Source organism: Garra rufa, chromosome 23 (genome assembly GCF_049309525.1).
Source record: "Garra rufa chromosome 23, GarRuf1.0, whole genome shotgun sequence".
Classification (NCBI taxonomy): Eukaryota; Metazoa; Chordata; class Actinopteri; order Cypriniformes; family Cyprinidae; genus Garra; species Garra rufa.
Window position 1 is genome coordinate 38,323,935 of NC_133383.1, and position 20,573 is coordinate 38,344,507.

At 33.2% G+C, this 20,573-nt stretch overlaps 1 protein-coding gene across 1 annotated transcript in view; it reads left to right on the top strand.

The window, feature by feature from the left end:
* Positions 1 to 20,573, top strand: part of cwc27 (CWC27 spliceosome associated cyclophilin) — a 68,017-nt gene that overhangs the window by 35,313 nt on the left and 12,131 nt on the right. The window contains exon 11 of the mRNA XM_073829669.1: positions 955 to 1,055. Coding sequence (XP_073685770.1) covers positions 955 to 1,055 — 101 coding nt within the window. The remainder of the gene's footprint in view (positions 1 to 954; positions 1,056 to 20,573) is intronic.

A 20,573-nucleotide genomic window follows, 5' to 3' on the forward strand; every position in this document is an offset into this window, starting at 1 on the left:
GAACTGATTAGCTTCACAGCCATGCTAAAGATCATAATAAGACCTCACTGTTGGAGCTCAGTGGGGTTGAGGTGTATCGGCTCAGCCACAACATCCCTTCTTGCGGTGCCAGAACCCTGGACTGTCTGGAAGCCACGCTGAACTTTTGATCTACCAAGGCGCCACACGATTTATTAGAGATTTTTATACTTCTAATGCACGTATTTGTTTCTGACACATGCTGGAACACTATGCCTAAGATAATTGTTGGTTTTATTCCCGTTTTATGTGAACACACAATCCCCTTGTTAATTGTGGAATGAAAAGCTTAATCATTTGGAAACCCCGGAGCTAAGTGGATGTTCATATCCTGTGCACCGCTCGGGGGATTGTGTTTTCATATCAACCATTTCAAAAAAATAAATAAAAAAAAATGAAGATCAGCACCCTGCAGACATTCAGAAATGTCCTTCTTGACTTTACTTACAATCTAGAAGTTCACTCTTGCGAAACCTAACACATATAGCAACTCAATTTGATTTGTGACAGCATGTCAGATAACTGGGAGGAAGGAAAGTAACAGAAAAAAATCATTGAATTTCACAAGGTTGCTGCTCTTCTGTTAGAACGAATGAATGGTTGCTCTTATTTGACATTTCAGTCTGAAATATTTTGCGTTTGTGATGAGTTGGCCACAATCAAAGTTTTTTTTTTTAATTTCAGATCTTTTGAGCGTATTTAAGATTTGGTCATTTGCCATGTCACGTTAACTTGTTTAACCGTTTTATTCATTACCCGAATGATTTATCTCAGATAGCAGGAATATCTCTTCAATTGCTACGCGCAAAAAGTGCGCTACATGTTTTTCCTTCCGTAACATGTTTTTCCCTTCTACATTTTGCAAGACTTATTGAGAAAGTGTTCCTTCCAAGACTGGAAATTAATTCCAGCTCTCGGTTGAATGTCTTTCCACAGTGATGAATTGCGAAAAGAAGCTCGCCAGCTGAAGAAAGAATTACTTGCAATCAAACAGCGAAAAGAAGATGGTGTGAAGAAAGAAGAGGATGTCAGCGAGGGTGAGTGTCTGTGCCACAGAATCACAGCTGTTTGTCTTTTTATTGATGGAATATGAAAAAGATCTGTAAAATTACCAGTTTTCTTTGAAATGTCATGTTTTGTACAGTGAAAGCGCAATTTATTTGTCACACATGGTGAAATGAAAGTATTTCAACCTTTCCCAAAATCAAGTCAACGTGTACTGAGATCTAAACAGCTGATTTTTTTTTTTGTTTGGCCTTGTTTTTTTTTTTCATGTCAAAAATATCTGCTGTGTGTTTTGAAGGCCTGAATGTTGGCTGTGAGTGAGCGTGTGGATAACATTAAGCGTTTGGCATTGCTAGCTGTTATTTAGTCAATTCTTTTAGACATGCCGAGTTAATTGCTTACCTTTTGTGGGCATTTTGAAGAGGAGTGAAACTTTTTTTTTTAGTCATTATTCAGTAATGATTTACTCCACCCTTGTTCATGTCCTTCCAAAAATCTTTGGAAACATTAGAAGAAATTTTGCAGAATCTCTTTTAAAATGGGCCTGTTTTCATTTGTCATTTCATATGTTTGATTGGACTATTACTCATTTGGATTCTGAATGTTTCTGATAGCTACTTGATCAGTAAAATGCATCAAATTAGATAAGTGTAAATATCCCCCAATGAAAGCAGCAGTTACAGGGTCTGTCAGTCTCTAAAAATGGCTAATAAAGTGAGCCATATGACCCTGTATTTCAAAGTCAAAGGAACAGACATGATTAAAGACATCAAAAATCAAATGGGAAAAAAAGTATTATATTTTGCTTAAAGGGGTCCTCTCTTTTACAAAGTCTGTATTTTATTTTGGGGTTGCACTAGAATATGCTCTCATGCTTGGTGGTTCGAAAAACGCATTATTTTTCGCATAATTTACATAATTACAATAGCTTTCTACCCTGGCTGGCACAGATGGCTCTATTAGTTCTGGCTTTGATGAAGGCCTGCTTTTCCGAAAAACGTAATGTATTGTGATTGGTTAGCGGTCCCACTGCGCTGCGAAACGCAGCTTAGACGGCGTTTTAGTACTGCCACACTCCTTCCCAAAGCAGCAAGTCCCGTGTACAACTGCGCAACTAGATTAAAGTGATTCTTATGTTTAAATATCGATATTTTTCTTTCAAAAGCACATCGGATCGCTACAGGAGGCTTTTATTGAAACGTGCAATTAACGTTTTTTAAACGCGCAGTTGTCGCCACCTCCTGGCCGAAGAGGGTAAGCGTTACAATACATACCTGTTAAGATACTTTCGTTTTGATCACTACTGTAGACAATAAGTGTTTATACCCAAACGATAAGCTTTTATCCCAGTACATATGTTATTTAAATGTCTGTAACAAAGAAATAATGATGATTATGTGGTTAAAAAGACTGTTTGTGTTGCTCTTTCTGAATCACCAGCAGCAAGAATGCAGATTTGAATGTCTTTAATACCTGTTTCACATCATAAGCGTCAGTGGAGTGTGTGAAACAGTTGTAATAGACACCGCTGAATCGTTGTCATTCAGGAATAAGATCGCATGGGTGTTTGAATAGAGATGGTGATATTTTAACGATTAATCATGCAGCTCCAATGTAAACACTGCAAAATAGGCTCATTTGAAATGAGCTAAATCTGCGCAGAATCGTTCACCGGTGATCAATGCAAGATGCATGATGGTTAGAAAAGTGTCCGAGTTACGTCCGACTTGCTCTGACATCAGGCTGACGTGTGCCAAAAAACTCTTGCAATGGCGAGGCGGCCTTTTCGGATTGAGCAGTCGGGCACAGTAGCTCTCCACCGACTGCACACGTTCTTTTCTAAAATGTTTTATTTTTTAATCTAATATCATGTAGTTTTGTGTTTAAATTATGCATGAATATTCCCAAACACTATGACAGTGGGATCTCTGTGTTTTATGTTATTGTTGTCATATTACTATAAAGCTACTATAAAACATACTATAAAAATCTAAAATACATGTTTGTATTAAAGTAAAAAATGGATGATAAATACGCCTTTCGTATAAACTATATTTGTAATCAGCCCTCACCTAACATTTTATTTTAAAATTGATCAATTGTAGATGGTCTACAGCAGAAGAGTTGTAAAATTTCTGCTTTGTTTAATTAAAAACTTATTTTATTCTATAGTTCTATTTTATTTTATTTCATTATTTTTCATGATTTTATTTTATTGTTTTTATTTTTTTTCAATTTTATTATTTTATTCAATTGCATTCTATTTAATTTAATTCTATTTTATTTTATTTTCTATTTCTATTCTATATTGTTTTATTTTGTTATTCTATTTATTTTAATTTATTTAAGTAATTTTATTCTATTTTATTATTTTATTTCATTCTATTCTATTCTATATTGTTCTATTTTATTTTATTTATTTTTTTCTGGTTTATTTTATTTTATCCTGTTTTATTTTATTTTGTTTTATTTTTTTATTTTAAAATTGAAAATTGTAGATGGTCTACAGCAAAAGAGTTATAAAAATCTGCTTTAATAAATTAGAAACAGTCTAATTGTATTTTATTCTGTAGTTCTATTTTATTTTATTTCATTATTTTTCATGATTTTATTCTATTGTTTCTATTTTATTCTATTTTATTATTTTATTCTACTTCATTCTATTTGATTTTATTCTATTTAATATAATACAATTTCAATTTATTCTATTTTATTTTATTCTATTAATTTTATTCTATTCTATATTGTTTTTTGTTATTCTATTTTACTTTATTTAATTTTATTCTATTTTGTTATTTTATTCTATTCTATATTGTTCTATTTTATTTTATTCATTTTTCTAGTTTTATTTTATTCTATTTTGTTTTATTTTAATTCTGTTTTTCATGATTTTATTCTATTTTTATTTTATTCAATTTTATTATTTTATTCTACTGCGTTCTATTTAATTTGATTTAATTTAATACTATTAATTTATTCTGTTCTATTAATTTAATTGTATTTTATTATTGTATTCTATATTGTTTTATTTTGTTATTCTATTTATTTTACTTTATTTACTTTCATTTTATTTTATTATTTTATTCTATTCTATTCTATATTGTTCTATTTTATTTTATTTTGTCCTATTTTGTTTTATTTTATTATTTTGTTTAGTTTTATTTTTTTATTTTCAAAATTAAACATTTGTAGATGGTCTTCAGCAAAAGAGCTGTAAAAATTCTGCTTTATTTAATTAGAAACACAGTCTAATTGTATTTTATTCTATAGTTTTTTATTCAAATTTATTATTTTAATCAACTGCATTCTATTTTATTCTATTAATTTTATTGTATTTTATTATTCTATTCTATATGGTTTTATTTTGTTATTCTATTTATTTTTACTTTATTTAATTTTATTCTGTTTAATTTTATTCTATTCTATTCTGTATTATTTTATTTTATTCATTTTTTCTAGTTTGTTTTATTTTATTTTATCCTATTTTGTTTTGTTTCATTATTTTATTTTAAAATTGAACATTTGTAGATGGTCTGCAGCAAAAGAGTTATAAAAATTCTGTTCTATTCTATTTGATTTGATTTGATTCATCTTTTTCTAGTTTGTTTTGTTTTATTTTATCCTATTTGGTTTTATTTCATTATTTTGTTTTGTTTTATTGAAATGTGACCAGGACATATTTTTATATGTGGTTCAAATGTAACCGCTCACTCAAACTCGTGTGAAGGAATGGTGTCCTCAAGACCGGTCTGGGTCAAGTTATTGCAATAAAGTTAAAGTCTAGTTTCTAATATTCTCCTGTTTGCCAAGTCAAATCTTTATGTGGCCCAACTACATTCCTTTCTAACATTTATCATAACCATAGAAATGTGCCTTTCACAGATTTATGCAAATTTATTGTTGGTCCTTTTCACTCCACCTCCCTTATTTGTGCAAACTTAATATTTGGCAAATTAGACAAAAGCAAGAATCTGTTTCAAGGTTATTGTCATTACCAATCAAGACAGGATTTTCGAGTTCGACTTCAGTGCTGAAGATGAGTCTGATCAGAAAAGTGAATAGTTATGTCTTAGATAACTATTAGTTTACTTTTAGATGGTCCTTTGAGCCCTGTGTGCACCTCCAAGTTCTTCACCAATGCCTTTTCTCTGTCTCAGATCCAGAGAGCACTCCAGGCTGTAGGTTTTTCGCTGTACTTCCTCTGTGAGGATTACTGCATGCTTGAGATTTGCGCAGACAAACCTTTGACCTCTGCAGAGCTTTCCAATGGCCCTGTTGTATATCACTGTCTTCACATTGTGTTCTCAGGGGGCAAAGGTGTGTCCCCTCACCCCAGTCGTTTTCAGTGTTTCTTCTTAACATTCTGTGTGGAATGTCTTATTTACACTCAGCAACCAGAACCATTTTGGAGAGTCTGTGTAATGGGATATTATTAACTATATGACAATTATTAGTTAGTTTACCTTAAGATTTAGAATTTGTAATGTGTAAAAATCGAGTTTGTTCTTTTCACACATGCAAACGTACAATAGTACAGTAGGACTTTAACATTCTCCCATTGGCTCTTCATTTGCCGCTATGACAAAAAGCTTAAACAGTCACTTGTGCCAGTATGGTGTTGACATTATCCACATTTTTGTGGGCAATGTGGAGTGACCAGCCTTTGCTTATACAATACAATTTTAACGAAATAAATGAAAATGTAAGTGTTACAAATGGTAATGCTGACAGAGGAACGTTATGTTTTTAAGTCTGTCAGTTTTGTGTTTCGAAGGGCTTTTGTAATGACTGTGAAAGACACGTTTTACCAAACTGTTAAAGACACGTGAAATGCTCAAGTCGCTGTTGATAGATATGCAGATATTTATGCACTGATTTAATTATTCACAAGAAAAAAATTACAGTGGCAGAACAGACTTTTGCCCACAGGAACCCATTTGTCAATTGTCTTTGTAAACAGACTATGCATAAGTGCCGTGCTTTTAAGAAGCCATGTCAAAGTTAAAAACGTTAAAAGATTTAAACCAGGGGTTTTCAAACTGGGGTCCATGATGCAAAGCCAGGGGGTCCGGAAAATAATTAGCTGAACCGTATTTTCCGGACTGCAACTTGTGTTTTTTATTTTCTGTAACGTGCTATGATTTGTATTTCAAATTACTTATATAATGAAAAAATAAAAGCAAAATTTAAACAAGCGGGCACTTAAATGTTTCCAGAAATATATTTTAGTTTTTTTTTTTTTTTTTTTGGTTCAAATTCCATTTTTTTCAGTTTTAAATTTTCTACACTCTGTTTTAATGGTTAATTTAAGAAATATTAATTAAAATCAAAATGCATGTTTAATGAATTAAAATCATGAACAATTTAACAGCTATTTATTAAAAGTTCAACAAAAATGAAATTTTTAAGGAGCTATGATGTATTACATTTTTTTTCTCAAATTCAGTTTCAAATCTGTTTTCCATTAATTTTTTGGATTCCATTTTATTGGTTTCATTAAACTTTAATAATTAAAATAATCTCTAATTAATTGATTTTATATATATATATATATATATATATATATATATATATATATATATATATTTATATTTATTTATTTATTTATTTATTTATTTTCCAGAAATACTGTTCTGGTAAATAAATTCTGGTAAATATTTTTTTTTTGGTAAATATTTAAAAAAAAATGTTTTAATAATTGTACTTGTAGTAGTACTGTCATTACACAAAGTAATATATTTCTGTCACAGGTTCTTCAAGTTAAACTTTTATTTTGGTGGGTTGCTGTTGACCTTTAAGTTTATGTTTGTATATGAGCGTCAAAATTCTGAATTTCTTACAAAATTCAGCAAATTCTGTGACATTCAGTGACGGTAAATTCCATTTTTATGATGGGATTCCGTCTACGTTTTCCATATCATGGAAATCATAGGGCTCCAATAGAGGAATAGTAAAATATAGTATTAATAAACGCACATACTAAATTAAAAGTCTTATTAAAACACACTGTAAAAAATTGTTGTTTCAACGTAAAATAATTGACTTAACATTTTTAGTCAACTTAAAATTTTTAAGTTACTTAAAGTTCATTTAAGTGACAAGTGGAATATTTTAGTTGAGTAAACTAAAAATTTTAAGTTGAAACAACGGTTTATAGTGCAACAAAAAAGGAATAAAAAAATATGAAAGCTATAGCAATAATACCAATTCTAAGTAAAAATATTTTATGTATTTACAATTATATTATATTAAACTTATATTTCTGTAATAAACTTTTTTAATAAATATTTAAAAAATCTATTAATAATTTTAACATTAAAGTAATGGTAAACATTTAAAACTGGACTTTAGTCTTCACATTTTAAACTGGCCTCACTGATGTTCTCTGTTAAAGTCAAAGTTGGCTCCGTTGCCATCTGGTCATCTGGTCCCACCTCCTAATCTCAATGTTTGGGTTTGAGTCCGGTTCTCTAGTGTTCATGTGTCCACAGAGGCTACTTCCAGCTTTGTATTCAGGCCCGAAAGCAAACACATTCCTCCCCTCTCTCTAATAACAGCAAGCCGCTCTCTTGGCATCTGGTATCTTATTTTAGGAAGTAGCCAATTGTCTCCTCCGCAATTCAGCGAGCAAACTAGAAGACATTTGTACCTTTTTGAATTATTATTTTCGACAGACATCTCTTCAGTTTTCAAGACATAAATTATAGCATGTTCGTCTAGTCTGGTTTTCTCTTTCTTGGCACGGCTGTCATTTGTGAGAGCCAAAAATAAGAGAGACATGCTAAAAACACTGTCCGTTTTATACCCACCCTAAATGATGTGGCAACATTCTCTCTACCACTCTGAGTTATTTATACAGGTTATGCCTGTGTGCACAGGGTGTTTTATTTCAATGGCGCCTTGTCAGTCAAACACGGTGATGTGCAAGAGAAATTGGGAGAGCGTAATCTTATAAAAAGACATGATAGCGATTTATTTAAATAGTAGAAATGGTAATATTATTACAATTTTAAAATAACTTCTATTTGAATATATTTTAAATTGTAATTTATTCCTGTGATCAAAGCTGAATTTTCAGCATCAATACTCCAGTCTTTAGTGTCACATGATCGTTCAGAAATCATTTTATGTGCTTATTTGGAGCTCAGTTAGTATCAATTATTATTGGTGCTCAATTATAAATTATGATTGTTATTATCAGTGTTGAAAACTTTTTTGTTGCTTTATATTTTGTGGAAACCATGATTTCAGGATTTTTTGCTGATTGTAAGGTTTAAAATAACAGCATTTATTTGAAATGGAAATCTATCGTAACTATATATTAGTTTTTTTTTTGTCACTTTTTCTCAATTTATTGTGCCCTTGTTGAATAAAAGTGTTCATTTCATTTGTAAAAATCTTTATTTCCCTAAACTATTGGAACGGTAGTGTATCACGGTTGAAAATATGAAGCAACACAACTGTTTTCAACATTGATAATAATAATAAATGATAACTGTGACTATATCAACATGCAACATTGTTGACGATAAAAAAGAGGCTTAAATGTATTTGTAAAAAATAAAAACTAAATACAAATCTCTTTTTATTTTCGTTTAAAAAGATAGAGACACAATATTATTACAGACTGTTGTGTGTGGCTCTACTAAGTGAGCGTTCATGTGTGCGGTTGCCAGATATCAAGAATTCAAATCACCAAATCAATCTCTGTAAAAATTAAAAGACTAAAGGTCATTGCACACTCCAAAATTTCCGTATGTCTTTTCCATTTTTTTGAATTTGTCATCCTTTCCTACCAAAATGCTTCCTACTGATGCGAAAACGCAGAAAATCGAACCTGATCTGATTTTTTAAATTTTTTTTATTTTTTTTATTTTTTTTATTATGGACGAATGTTTCAGAGGCAGTGCGTAATTAGTCTAGTCTGCGTAATTGACGCAACGTGAGGTCTTTTTTTTTAACATACAAAAATTTCAGACTCAGTGTGCAATGACCTTAAGACTAAGACTAATTTAAAAGACTATCCTCCGGTTTCACAGACAAGGCTTAAGCCTAGTCCTAGACTAAAATGTAAGTCTGAGCTGTTTCAACTGAAATAAAATTGCACTGATTGATCTTAAAATACATCAGTGCCTTTGTTTTGTCTCAAGATGCACACCAGTAATGTTTTTTTCTAAGCATGTTTATACAAAATTACTTAAATATCGTAATTGAACTATGGCCTAATCCTGGCTTAGTCTAAGCCCTGTCTGTGAAACCGGGCCTAAGACTAAATCAAAAATGACTGACAAAATGAACATTACTTAAGCAGCAAATCAGCATATTTCTGAAAGATTATATGACACTGAAGTAATGATGCTAAAAATTCAGCATTTTAAAATATATTAAAATATACAACAGTGTTTTTTTTCTAATTATTATACTTTTTCAAAATATATTTTTTACCTGTATTTTTGATCAAATAAACCTAGCCCTGGTGAGCATAAGAGACTTCTTTAAAAAAAAAAGGCTTTTAGTTTTAATATACTGTGTGTGTGCGTGTGTGTGTGTGTGTGTGTGTGTGTGTGTGTGTGTGTGTGTGTGTATATATTAGTGTTGTCAAAAGTCCCGGTAATTCGGTACCAAGTCGGTACTAAAAAAATTTAAACGTTACGGTACCTGGTTTTCTTAAGTACCGGTGGTACCGACTATCCGGTCAACCCGGTTCTTGATACGCTATACAAAAGGTGCGCGCACAGTCGCACACACGCACTGCGCAGTTGCGCTCTCTTCATTAAAGCACCTGTGGTGCTGCTGATGCCGCGGCTCTGAATCCACTTGTTGACAAACAAGAGCCAGACTTACTCCAAATATTTTGGATTTGCGGCTGAACAAAGCGAACATCATAGATCATCAAAAAACTATTTGCAAAGATGTCGTCTAGGTTCTCTCGAAAGGACAAAACACCTCAAAGACCGACTCCGCGATCAAATGAAAGAGTTCAAGCAAGGTAAGTTTCATTTTAATTTCATATTTAGAGCTTCTGTCACGAACATTACTGCATATTTTAATTTGAATGTCAGACTGAAATAAACATCACCGTTTGTGTAGTGAATCGTTAGCATAAGCGCGGCTAACGCTAATATGCTGGCCTTAATGAATTTGAAACAACGCTAACATTTGTTAGAGTGAAAAAATAAGGACATGTATTTACTATTTTTTACACAAATGACTTGTGTATCCAAAATATATGTGTTAGAGAAAGAACAAATGTGTCGTTAACAATGTTTATGTCCTATCAGTCTGTCAGAAAACGTTCTAGACTTATTCTTGGCTGGATAACTCTAGCAGGTTTAAAAAGCTTTTTAATAATAAATATGAATGCAGTTTGGATTAAATAAAAGTACAATCAAATAAAACCCGTTTTATCCCCTGTTTAGTTTGGTAATACTTTACAATAAGATCAAATTCATGCATCATCTAATATAAACTTAGAGTAAGTGAACAATATATTTTTACAACATTAATTCATGTTTGTTCATGTTTAACAGATTAACATGATTTTATGCATTAGTAAATGTTGAAATTAGCCTAACCTCACGAAGAATAATTGCCATGTAACTACTGTTTATTGTTAGGCGATGTTATCTAATAAATGAAAATTGTAAAGTGTTTTTAATACTGCAGTTTTCATGTGATAGACACTTGTCTTAATATATGTAATCTTATCTAAATTTATTATAACAGCTGAGGTTTGTTATTTACTGAAAATTCATATATTTTTGCTGGTGTCAATGATCTAATGTCGCATCTGGTCAGACTTAGCCCACTGCTTTACTTAAGTATATTATATTTTCTTTTTATAGCTGCAGATTGAGGAAAATCATGAAAGACCCCAGCGAACTCCAAAACAGACAACAGTACAGATGTTTTTCAGCAGAAGCAGAAATATGACAAAAACTTTTGGGTGAAACTTGTTTACATTTTTTATTCCTGTAATTTATTTAGATGTTATTTAATTACTAAAATGTTTACAATCCTTGAAATACTTTTTTAACCTGTGGAAATTTTTTTTAACAATTTTATGTAAGTATAAAGAATGGCAGTGTTTTTTTTTTTTTTTGTACATTTTATTTTTGTTCAACTTTATTAATAAAAAATTGTGTGTTGCTCAATTAATATGTTATTGTGTTTTGCATTGGTACCGAAATTGGTACCGAGAACCGTGGATTTTCAATGGTATTGGTACCGAATACTGAAATTTTGGTACCGTGACAACACTAGTATATATATATATATATATATTGGTTGCAGTGAGACATTTACAGTGGAAATATAAATGGAGCCAAAGCAAAAGCATTTTGGTTATCGATTTCAGTGAGGAAAAAACCCTAACCCAAATTACTACTACCAGCAACAGCTAAAATGAACGTAAAAATTATTTCACAGCTCCAAAAATATAGTTTCAACAGAAGAATTAATGTAGGTATAAAATTCAAGTAAACTTTCTTCATACTTCTCATTATAATTGCCCCCAAAATGGGCCCCATTCACTTCTATTGTGTCAAATTATCTTTTTGAAAGAAAATAAAGGATGTATTGAGACATCTCTCACAATTTCTAGGTTTTGGTAGCCTGCATTTTTAGGATGATAGCAATCCTACATATGTGACCCTGTCAATTTTATGAATAAATACGCTTTCCATTTGATGTATGGTTTGTTAGGATAGGACAATATTTGGCCGAGATACAACTATTTGACAATTTGGAATCGTGCGAACAAATCAAAATACTGAGAAAATCGCCTTTAAAGTTGTGCAAATAAAGTTTTTAGCAAAGCATATAAAAAAAAAAAAATAGGTTTTGATATATTCATGGTAGTAAATTGACAAAATATCTTCATGGAAAATGATCTCTACTTAATATCCTATTGATTTTTGGCCTAAAAGAAAAATCGGTAATTGTGACCCATACAATGTATATTTGGCTATTGATATATAGAGTGTAACACCCAGCAGAAGCTCAGCTCTTCCTGTGCTGAAGACGTCGGTGCTGACTGATAGACCACAGATGCTGTAGCTTCAAGAAGCGTTGAATTCATCCCCTCGTTCTTGACCAGCAAAAGGGAAACAATCTGCCTCCTAAATGACGAGGTGTTTGTCGTCCCCATCAACCCCCCTGTTGCCGGTTGCTTGATTTGTAGCTCTTTTTGGCCCGGGTGACAGGAGAGGGATGGAATGTTGTTAGAATAGCCGTCAAACTCAAAGACAGTACTTAGCAACACCAGCTGGAGTCGATGGAGTGTGCTGCTGTTGTAGGCCCTAAGGGTGCCATCATTCAGCAGGCCTGCAAGTCGCGGTCTGCAGCTGGGGCCGAGCGCGAGCGTTGAGCAAGCCGAGTGAAAGGCATCACTTTTTGCTCACATAAATCACGTAGAAAAGGGTTGTTACCAGTGCTGACTTTTCAGAAAGGTGATTTCAATCACAGCTCTGAATTTGTGGCATTCATGCATTGAATACCTGTGTAAATGAGTAATTGCATGGTTTGAGTAGCTAATGACAGCTATTCTCTTCAAATAACCTGTTTCACTCTAACTTTAGCTACTCAATTAAGTTCCACTCTACCTGAACATTACGCCTCAGGTAAGTCCAGCCCAGAAATGCTTTCAGCTACAGGACAAGATGTTTGTCTGGCAGGCGTACAAATGGGATCTAGTTCAACATGTGTCTTGGGGGCATTAATCAGATATAGCATTGATTCTTCAGCTGAATCTCGTATTTACAACAACAGATTAGGAAAGCGTTATCTTTGTCATACTATCCTCTCATGTCTCAAGTCAAATCAAACACCAATTACAATTAACAATTAAAAAACAAAAACAGCATTTAATTGCCATCACTGCATTTAAAGTAAAATAATTGTAATAAATAATGTTTTTTTAAAGTTGAATTCAATTTAAAAAATATTATGAAAAACTTAAAACCTACCTCCTTTCACCTTTTTTTATTTTTATTTTTTATTTTTTTTAACAGATTTAAGGAAATAAATAATGAGCTCCATCTTCATTTCTGGTCACATCATGGATTGGGTTAAAAATAGTTTAAAATGATCCCATGTTACATTCTGTGAGATTACAAGACTGTTAAATAACAGAAATATGAACATACTTAACTTTTTTTTATAGTTAGTAATATTGATTGTTTTGTCCCCATTCAACCCTAATTCAGTCTCATTTGCAACTACTGTACCTGAACTTTTAAAATGTCATTTATGATTCAAGCAGAATATCTAAATCACATTAATTGTCACATTCGCTGAATCACTTTGAATATCTGAGTAACTGAGAAGTCGGAAAATCCAAATAAATCTATAAAAATAAATAAAATAGAATAAAAATAATTTTAGTATTGGTAATTTTATTGTATTTATTGTAAAAAGTAAAAAGTAATTTTGTGAAATGTTAACTGATATCTGTTTTATGTAATGTAATTTTATTCCTGTAATGTAAAGCTGAATTTTCAGCATAATTGCTCCAGTCTTGTCACATGATCAGTGTTGGCCATGTTACTTTAAAAAAGTAACTAGTTATAGTTACTAGTTACTTCTCACAAATAGTAACTGAGTTAGTAACTGAGTTATATCATTTTAAAAGTAACTAATTACCAAGGGAAAGTAACTACTGTGTTACTTTAAAAAAAAAAAAAGTTCAGATATGTCAATTTAAAATATTGTAAATTAATAAAACATTGTTCACCAATCTACAATAATGTTGCTGTGGGACAATGTGAGAGACACCTTCCAGGGGCTAAATATTAAGTTATTGGGGTCGCTTTAACCCGTGGACAAGGAAGTTTTTTCTTGATGACCAGTAAAAAAATACTCTGTCGTTTTGACTGCAAAGGGTCTACTTTTATTTTTGTATAGCCATAATAACAAGAAACATGCTTTTGTAAAATAAATAAAATAAACAGAATGCACTCTCTGCCATCTCAGTCTGTCACCTCTTGTTACAGACACATAAATGCCAGACAAAACAACCTGAATCTCTGTGAATACGTGCCTCACAGTCATGAGAAATATATGTATAGAAAGCTTGAAATGTCTAATATATTATAGAACATATGTCAAATATTCTCTGGTAAAGTAATCCGTATGATACCAACGCAAGCTCCAGTTTTTTCCATCCAGTTTTCTTCCATCAAATTTTAGATGCGTGGACATGTAGGTAAACGCCCACATCACTTCCATAAACAAACGTGAACATTCATCAAGTTATTCTCGGCACATGATCCTTCAGAAATTCTACATTGAATACAGTTGTGCTACTTAATATTTTTGTGGAAACTGATTTTTTTTAGCAATCTTTGATTAATATAACGTAAAAGTTTTTTATGGTAATCTTCTATAAGGGAATCTATACATCACACTCGTAGTGTTGCGATATGGCTGTATATCGGTATGGCTGTGATTTGACTGTAGGCAATTACAGCGTGTCGATACATATTGCACTGCTACAAGTGTGATATTGCATTTATGCAACAGTTTGAGGTCACAAGTTTATAAATAAATAAGAAACAACAAAGCTGTATTTTGTGTGAACTATTTCATTCAGCCAAGGATTCAAAACTCAGTTTGACAGTTTAACAGCTGAGCCCAAGCCTCCGTTACTAATTCCAAAACGTCACTTTAGAACTAGTAATAAATAACATTGAGCTGTTTCATTAAAAGCTTGTTGTATTACTGTATTAAAAGCTCACTGTATTATGTAAATTACTATGAGTGAGAGATGGACTGAGCAAGTGTGATTACCTGCATCTGATATAGCATTGATTCTTCAGCTGAATCTCATATTTACAATAACAGATTAGGAAAGCGTTATGTTTGTCATACTATCCTTTCATCTCTTAAGGGTGATTTCTAAGGGTGTAATGGTTCTCAGTAAAAAATCGAAATGTACAGTTCTCCACACACGGTTCAGCACGCACTATGACCATGGTTCAACTTGAATCTGACAACGCATCTGTGATGTGGTTTGTTGTAAATAACGCGTAAAACAATCAGGGTTCGGATAATATATGTTTCTGTTGATGCGCTTTCTGGCTTTCCGGAACATTACAAAAGTGACCATTCACTCTTGTTCAATGCATTCACTCTTGTTCAATGCAAATAACATATGCTGATAGCAGGGCTGTAGTACTCGAGTCCGGTCTTGGACTCGAGTCCGGTCTCGAGACCGTTTTTTTATGGTCTCGGACTTGTCTCGGACTCGCTGGTATTCAGACTCGGACTTGTCTCGGTCTCGGCCACTGGTCTTGCCAAATATGGCTTTTGGTCTCGACCGAGTCCAGGTGTCTTTATTATGTTCCCAGTAAGCACACATTTTAAACTGTTTATAATTTTAATTTTTTCATTTCACCCCGCCCGAATTTAATTAAAATATTATTTTTCGTCACGTCATTTGCCCCAACGACCCATCACTACCAATAACCAATCACAAAAACAAAAAAACAAAACAAAAAAAGTAATAACCAATCACACACTAGATTATATTTGCACGGCACGCTCTGCATCTGCGTGCCCTGCTAACGTTAATTTTCATTGATTCACACACACTCTAACATGACATAAGCGGTGCAATTTACACTATTGACTTCTAAGGATTTTGATAAGAAACCACAAGAAACAGGTGAATAAAGGCTGACAATCAATGTTTAATGTTCAGATGTTATTATTTCAAGACATGTAAAGCATTTTGGCTGGTTTATGTGTGTCGTGTTCTATGAGAGCTGTGTGTGGAGGGACGGGAATGTTTTTCTGAATGTCTATATGTGTTTCATTTATTTGTCCACGTTGTTTTGAACTACTGTACCGCTGTGTGTTGCGATCAGGACCGTTCAAAGCATCGTCGCGATATGTTCATTGTCAAACTCCAAAATTAGACCATTTTTATTTTTAAAAAAAACGTCATTACTTCATTTGAAAAAGTTAACACATGTATTTTAGTTTGTTGTGTATATTTTTTTCATTTGATCAGATAACATTTTAAGCTGTCATATGGTCGTGTTACAACGTGCCCCTCAGATGTTACAATGTACCCCATCTATGGGGCATGTTGTTTCACTTCCTTTCTTTTGAGGTAAATAACGAAAAACGTATACACTGTAAATATGAAACAAAGCGATATATTTGTACTAGACAAATGTGAAAATAATGTCGATAAAAATTGTACTCTGAAGTTGAACCCCAAGTGGATTTACATAAACCGCGAAATTCAAAAAGTGTTAGGTTGTGCCACGCTCTCCCCTACTGGTCACTTCTTTTCTACACTACTGTGCATCTGCAGTGAAGCTATATTGTAATTTAGTTGCTTAAATGCTCAGTACTAGTACCGAGCATTGGTAATAGTAGTGGGTTGGTGTTTGTATATCAGTTCTAACACTGCTATTTTGAGGTATCACCATATGTCATCATTCTGTTTTCTTTAGATTAATAGATTATATGATATCAAGGGGAATGTCTATACTTAAAAATCATGGGTGTTGTTACCCAGTCATTCATATTATCACAGCAATATTATGATTAAAGGTCATAGTTTGGATATAAACACTGATGTGATGTCTATGGTAGAAATTAAAACAGAGCACGTCATCTTTTGAAAGTAATTGGCGCTTCAAATAATGTTTGTGTCGATTGCATTGTTTCGCCACTAGATGGAAACAACTGTTAAAAAATGGATTTGTCAACGAATAGAGATTGATTCAAAAATGCAGATTCATCCAGTGATGTTTTTGTGAGCATGTCATTTATTCATTCAAACCACTTTTTCATAAATTTAATATAAAAAATCGGTGTGTTAAACATATTCTATTTTAAATATAAATATTATGTATTAAATTATTAAGAATTCATTAAAATGAATTAAACACTTTTAAATAGACTGAAGCAATTAATATTTTGTCTCACATTATTTTGCTTAGTTTAGAATTGCGAGGAAATTGTGATCTCTATTTAATCTCAAAAAAACTAAAACTGAAACTAAACTATATAAAAACTAAATAGAAATGTGTTCACAAAATAGAAACTAAACTAAAACTAAAAAAAAATGTTAATGAAACTAACAAAAACTAAACTAAATTTTACTGAAAATTTGAAAACTATACCAAAATAAAACTAATTTAAAAAAGCTAAACTAAATTAACCTTGGCTTCACCACTAGTCTGTTTTTTTTTTTTCTCCGGTCTCGACTTGGTATCGGTCTTGGTCTCGACTTGGTCTTGGTCTTGACATGGTCTGTCTTGGTCTTGGACTTGGTCTTGTCTTGGTCTCAATCCCTTCTGGTCTTGGTAGTGTCTTGGTCTCGGTTTAGGCGACTTGACTTGGTCTTGACTACAAGTCTAGTTGTGACACTGTTTTTGCTTTTAGATCAACAAATAATAACCCAAAATGATTGTCTTGATGATGTCATGCATACGGCTTTTTTTCCTGTCCTGGACTCGGTCTTGACTCGGACTCGAACTTTTTTGGACTCGGTCTTGTCTTGGACTCGAACCTCTTTGGACTCGGTCTTGACTTGGACTCGACTAGTCCTGGTCTTGGACTTGTCTTGGACTCGACAAAGGTGGTCTTGACTACAGCCCTAGCTGATAGTGTGCATGCACATGCGAGACCTGAACAGCACACGTTGATATCCATGTTTAAACTTAACTCATTTAAGCCTTGCTAGTTTAAACATTTAAGAGCCAGAGGACGCAAGCTCACTCTCGCAGTGAGAAGATGTGTGTGTGCACTAGGGGTTGAACGACTTCAGATTTTTTGAAGTCGACATTTATGTGATAAAAGTCGAGTCGACGTCGACTAGTCGCTTATAACGTCATTATTAAACAAATAGCCTACCTAAACCTTGAGCTGAGACTGGAGCACAGCTGTGGCATATGACACAGCGCTGCCTAATTGGCTATTGCTCTTACAATACTTTGCTTTTATCAGTTATTTTGTCTTTGGGTCGTTATATTTCTCACAGATTTCTGCTCGTTCTAAATCAGATACAGATAAAGTAGCACTGTAAAGATTACATTTATATAAAGTCATTAGTGAGAGAGCGATTGCGTGTGTGAATTAATTCTACCTTGCAGCGTCTCTCTACTAGCCTAATAATAAAGCTGTGGGTTTTAATTACTAAGAAATATATGCTAGAAGTTTTCAGTTCCTAAGCTATATTACGGAGAAATAATAAAACAGTGTTGACAATTCATTTTCGCACCGTGCTTTTGAATGATTGTGTGCACGCGATCTGCACGTGATGTACGAGCTACTGTATGTCTGTAGCCTATGTGTGTGCGTTACAACGCAGTGCATTAGATTAGAATGGCAATTACAATAAGCTGTTTAAAACGTGCATTCTCCTCTTCAGTTTTAAGCATTAAGATAGTATAATCACACGTCTTGTGGAGCGCTTTCGGAGTATGCTTTATCTATAATTTTAGCTCTTTTTTAAAAAACAGAGAGTACTTCAAAGACTTCTTATCCTGTTGCGCCCTCTATAGGACCAGCGACTAGTCGACGTTAAGCTTAAAGCGTCATGGCAGAGCATTAAAGTCGACTACTCGACTAGTCGGTGCAACCCCTAGTGTGCACTCACCTGAAGCACGCAAACCCATGCCTCAGAACGCGTGCAAATATTAAACATAACACATACCGAACCATACCAAAACCGTGAGTTTATAACCATGATACAAACTGAACTGTGAGTAAGTTGAGCCACACACCTCTAGTGATTTCTGATGACAGCTCTGCTCAGTGCATTTGCTGGCTGCATCTTGCAAGCTGTTGAAAGTAAAAATAGCTTCCTTGTTTACAACCATATTTAAGTCTCTTTCAATTTAAAGGTCTTCACTGCTGACTTACTTATAAAAACAGTCTCTTCTGCCTTCTAATGGCAGAATAATGTAACCAAAATCACCATCCCGAACACACACACACTGTTTTCCAATGCTAAGTACTATTATTAAATACCACTAATATTTTTATTAAATATTATTTATTAAATAATATTTACTTAACAACAACAACAGCCATCATAAAAGTTGCTAGGGAATTCAGTCAAAAATACAAAGGCGGCGCTCTGATATACAGCATGATGAGATTTTGCCCTATGTCTAAACTATTTGCTCTGGAACAAATAATAGATTAATGAGACCAAAGACTACCCGTTAGATTTGCCTAAAGCGAATTATATCTCATGTTTAACCACTATAGAGACATCAAGTCCAGCGGCACATTTCAGAAGATCTGGCCGAGGTAAGACTGATCTTGGTGTGTTCATAAGGGCTGAATGCTTGCTGACACTCTGGAGCTCACATTTCTGAGAACACTGAAGCAAATTTAAAAAAAATATGTTATATTTACTAACAAACCACGTATTTGAAGTCTAAACAGCTTTTTTCTCACCTAAAAAAAACCTGTCATCGCACACCTCTCAGCCAATCAGATTCGAGGACCATAAAGAAGTGTTGTATAGTATAATATAATATAATATAATATAATATAATAATAGTTCTTTAAAGAGACTTAAAACTCTTGCAGCAATATTTATTTCTGATTTATTGCCATGTATGCACAGCATATACAAACTACTCAAAGAATGTAAAAGTTCTTGTACTTTGTTTTAATACATGTTTATTTCAGTCCTATCAAAGCTGTATCTTTCACTGTCTGGACTACGGCCATGATAAACATGCTTTCAGCTCATATTGGCAGTCCTCGTTTTATAGATTTGAGTCGAGGTAGAGTGTTCGGTTTTCTACACAGTCAATGTGTTTTAATAGTCTTTGGCTCATTACTTTCTTTCTGTCTTTCTAGTTTTCTATTAGCTCATGCCACAGACTAAACATTTTCAAACACAGTCAGTGTGCTCTCAGACGAACGCATGGCACGCTCTCTCGGTTGCTGAAAAACAAATTTCCATCCTCTCTCCAATGCGGTTTTCAGTGCACCATAAATACGAAGAATAAACAAGTGTTCCATTTGTGAGGGGAAAAAGATTTTTCGTTACATGACAGCGCTAACGTGAAATAAATCACCCGAATGTTGGAGGCTCCGTCTGATGTAGTTTGTTCCCCTCGAGCTTGTTGAGGAGAAGCATTCAGTCATAGTTGCCGTGAGGGCAGGTGTAGCCGAAGCTGTGTACCCGCCGCCGATCTGTGACATCAGCGCCCGCCGTCTGAGCTGGGGAATTTGCAGTGGCACATTAATGCCTGTAGACACCAGTGTCAACAGTCCAGCCTTGATGTTATTGACTTTTCCAATTCCTGCAATTCTAGCACTATATTTGTAGAATAAACTTTATTTTTAGGCACCTTTCAAATTGGTGCTTATGATTAGGAGAGACTTTTATATGACCATTTACATCGTCTTTATCCTCTTGCTGGGTTCAGGGTTTTTTAATGCAAACATTTGTAGTAGGAAAGTTATTTCATTGTATAATACTGTTTCAGCATTGTCTGTACATCACATGATGAGCTGTTGTGCAAGATTTGTTGTCATTTGTTTAAACATTGTAAAGAGTTTAAAAC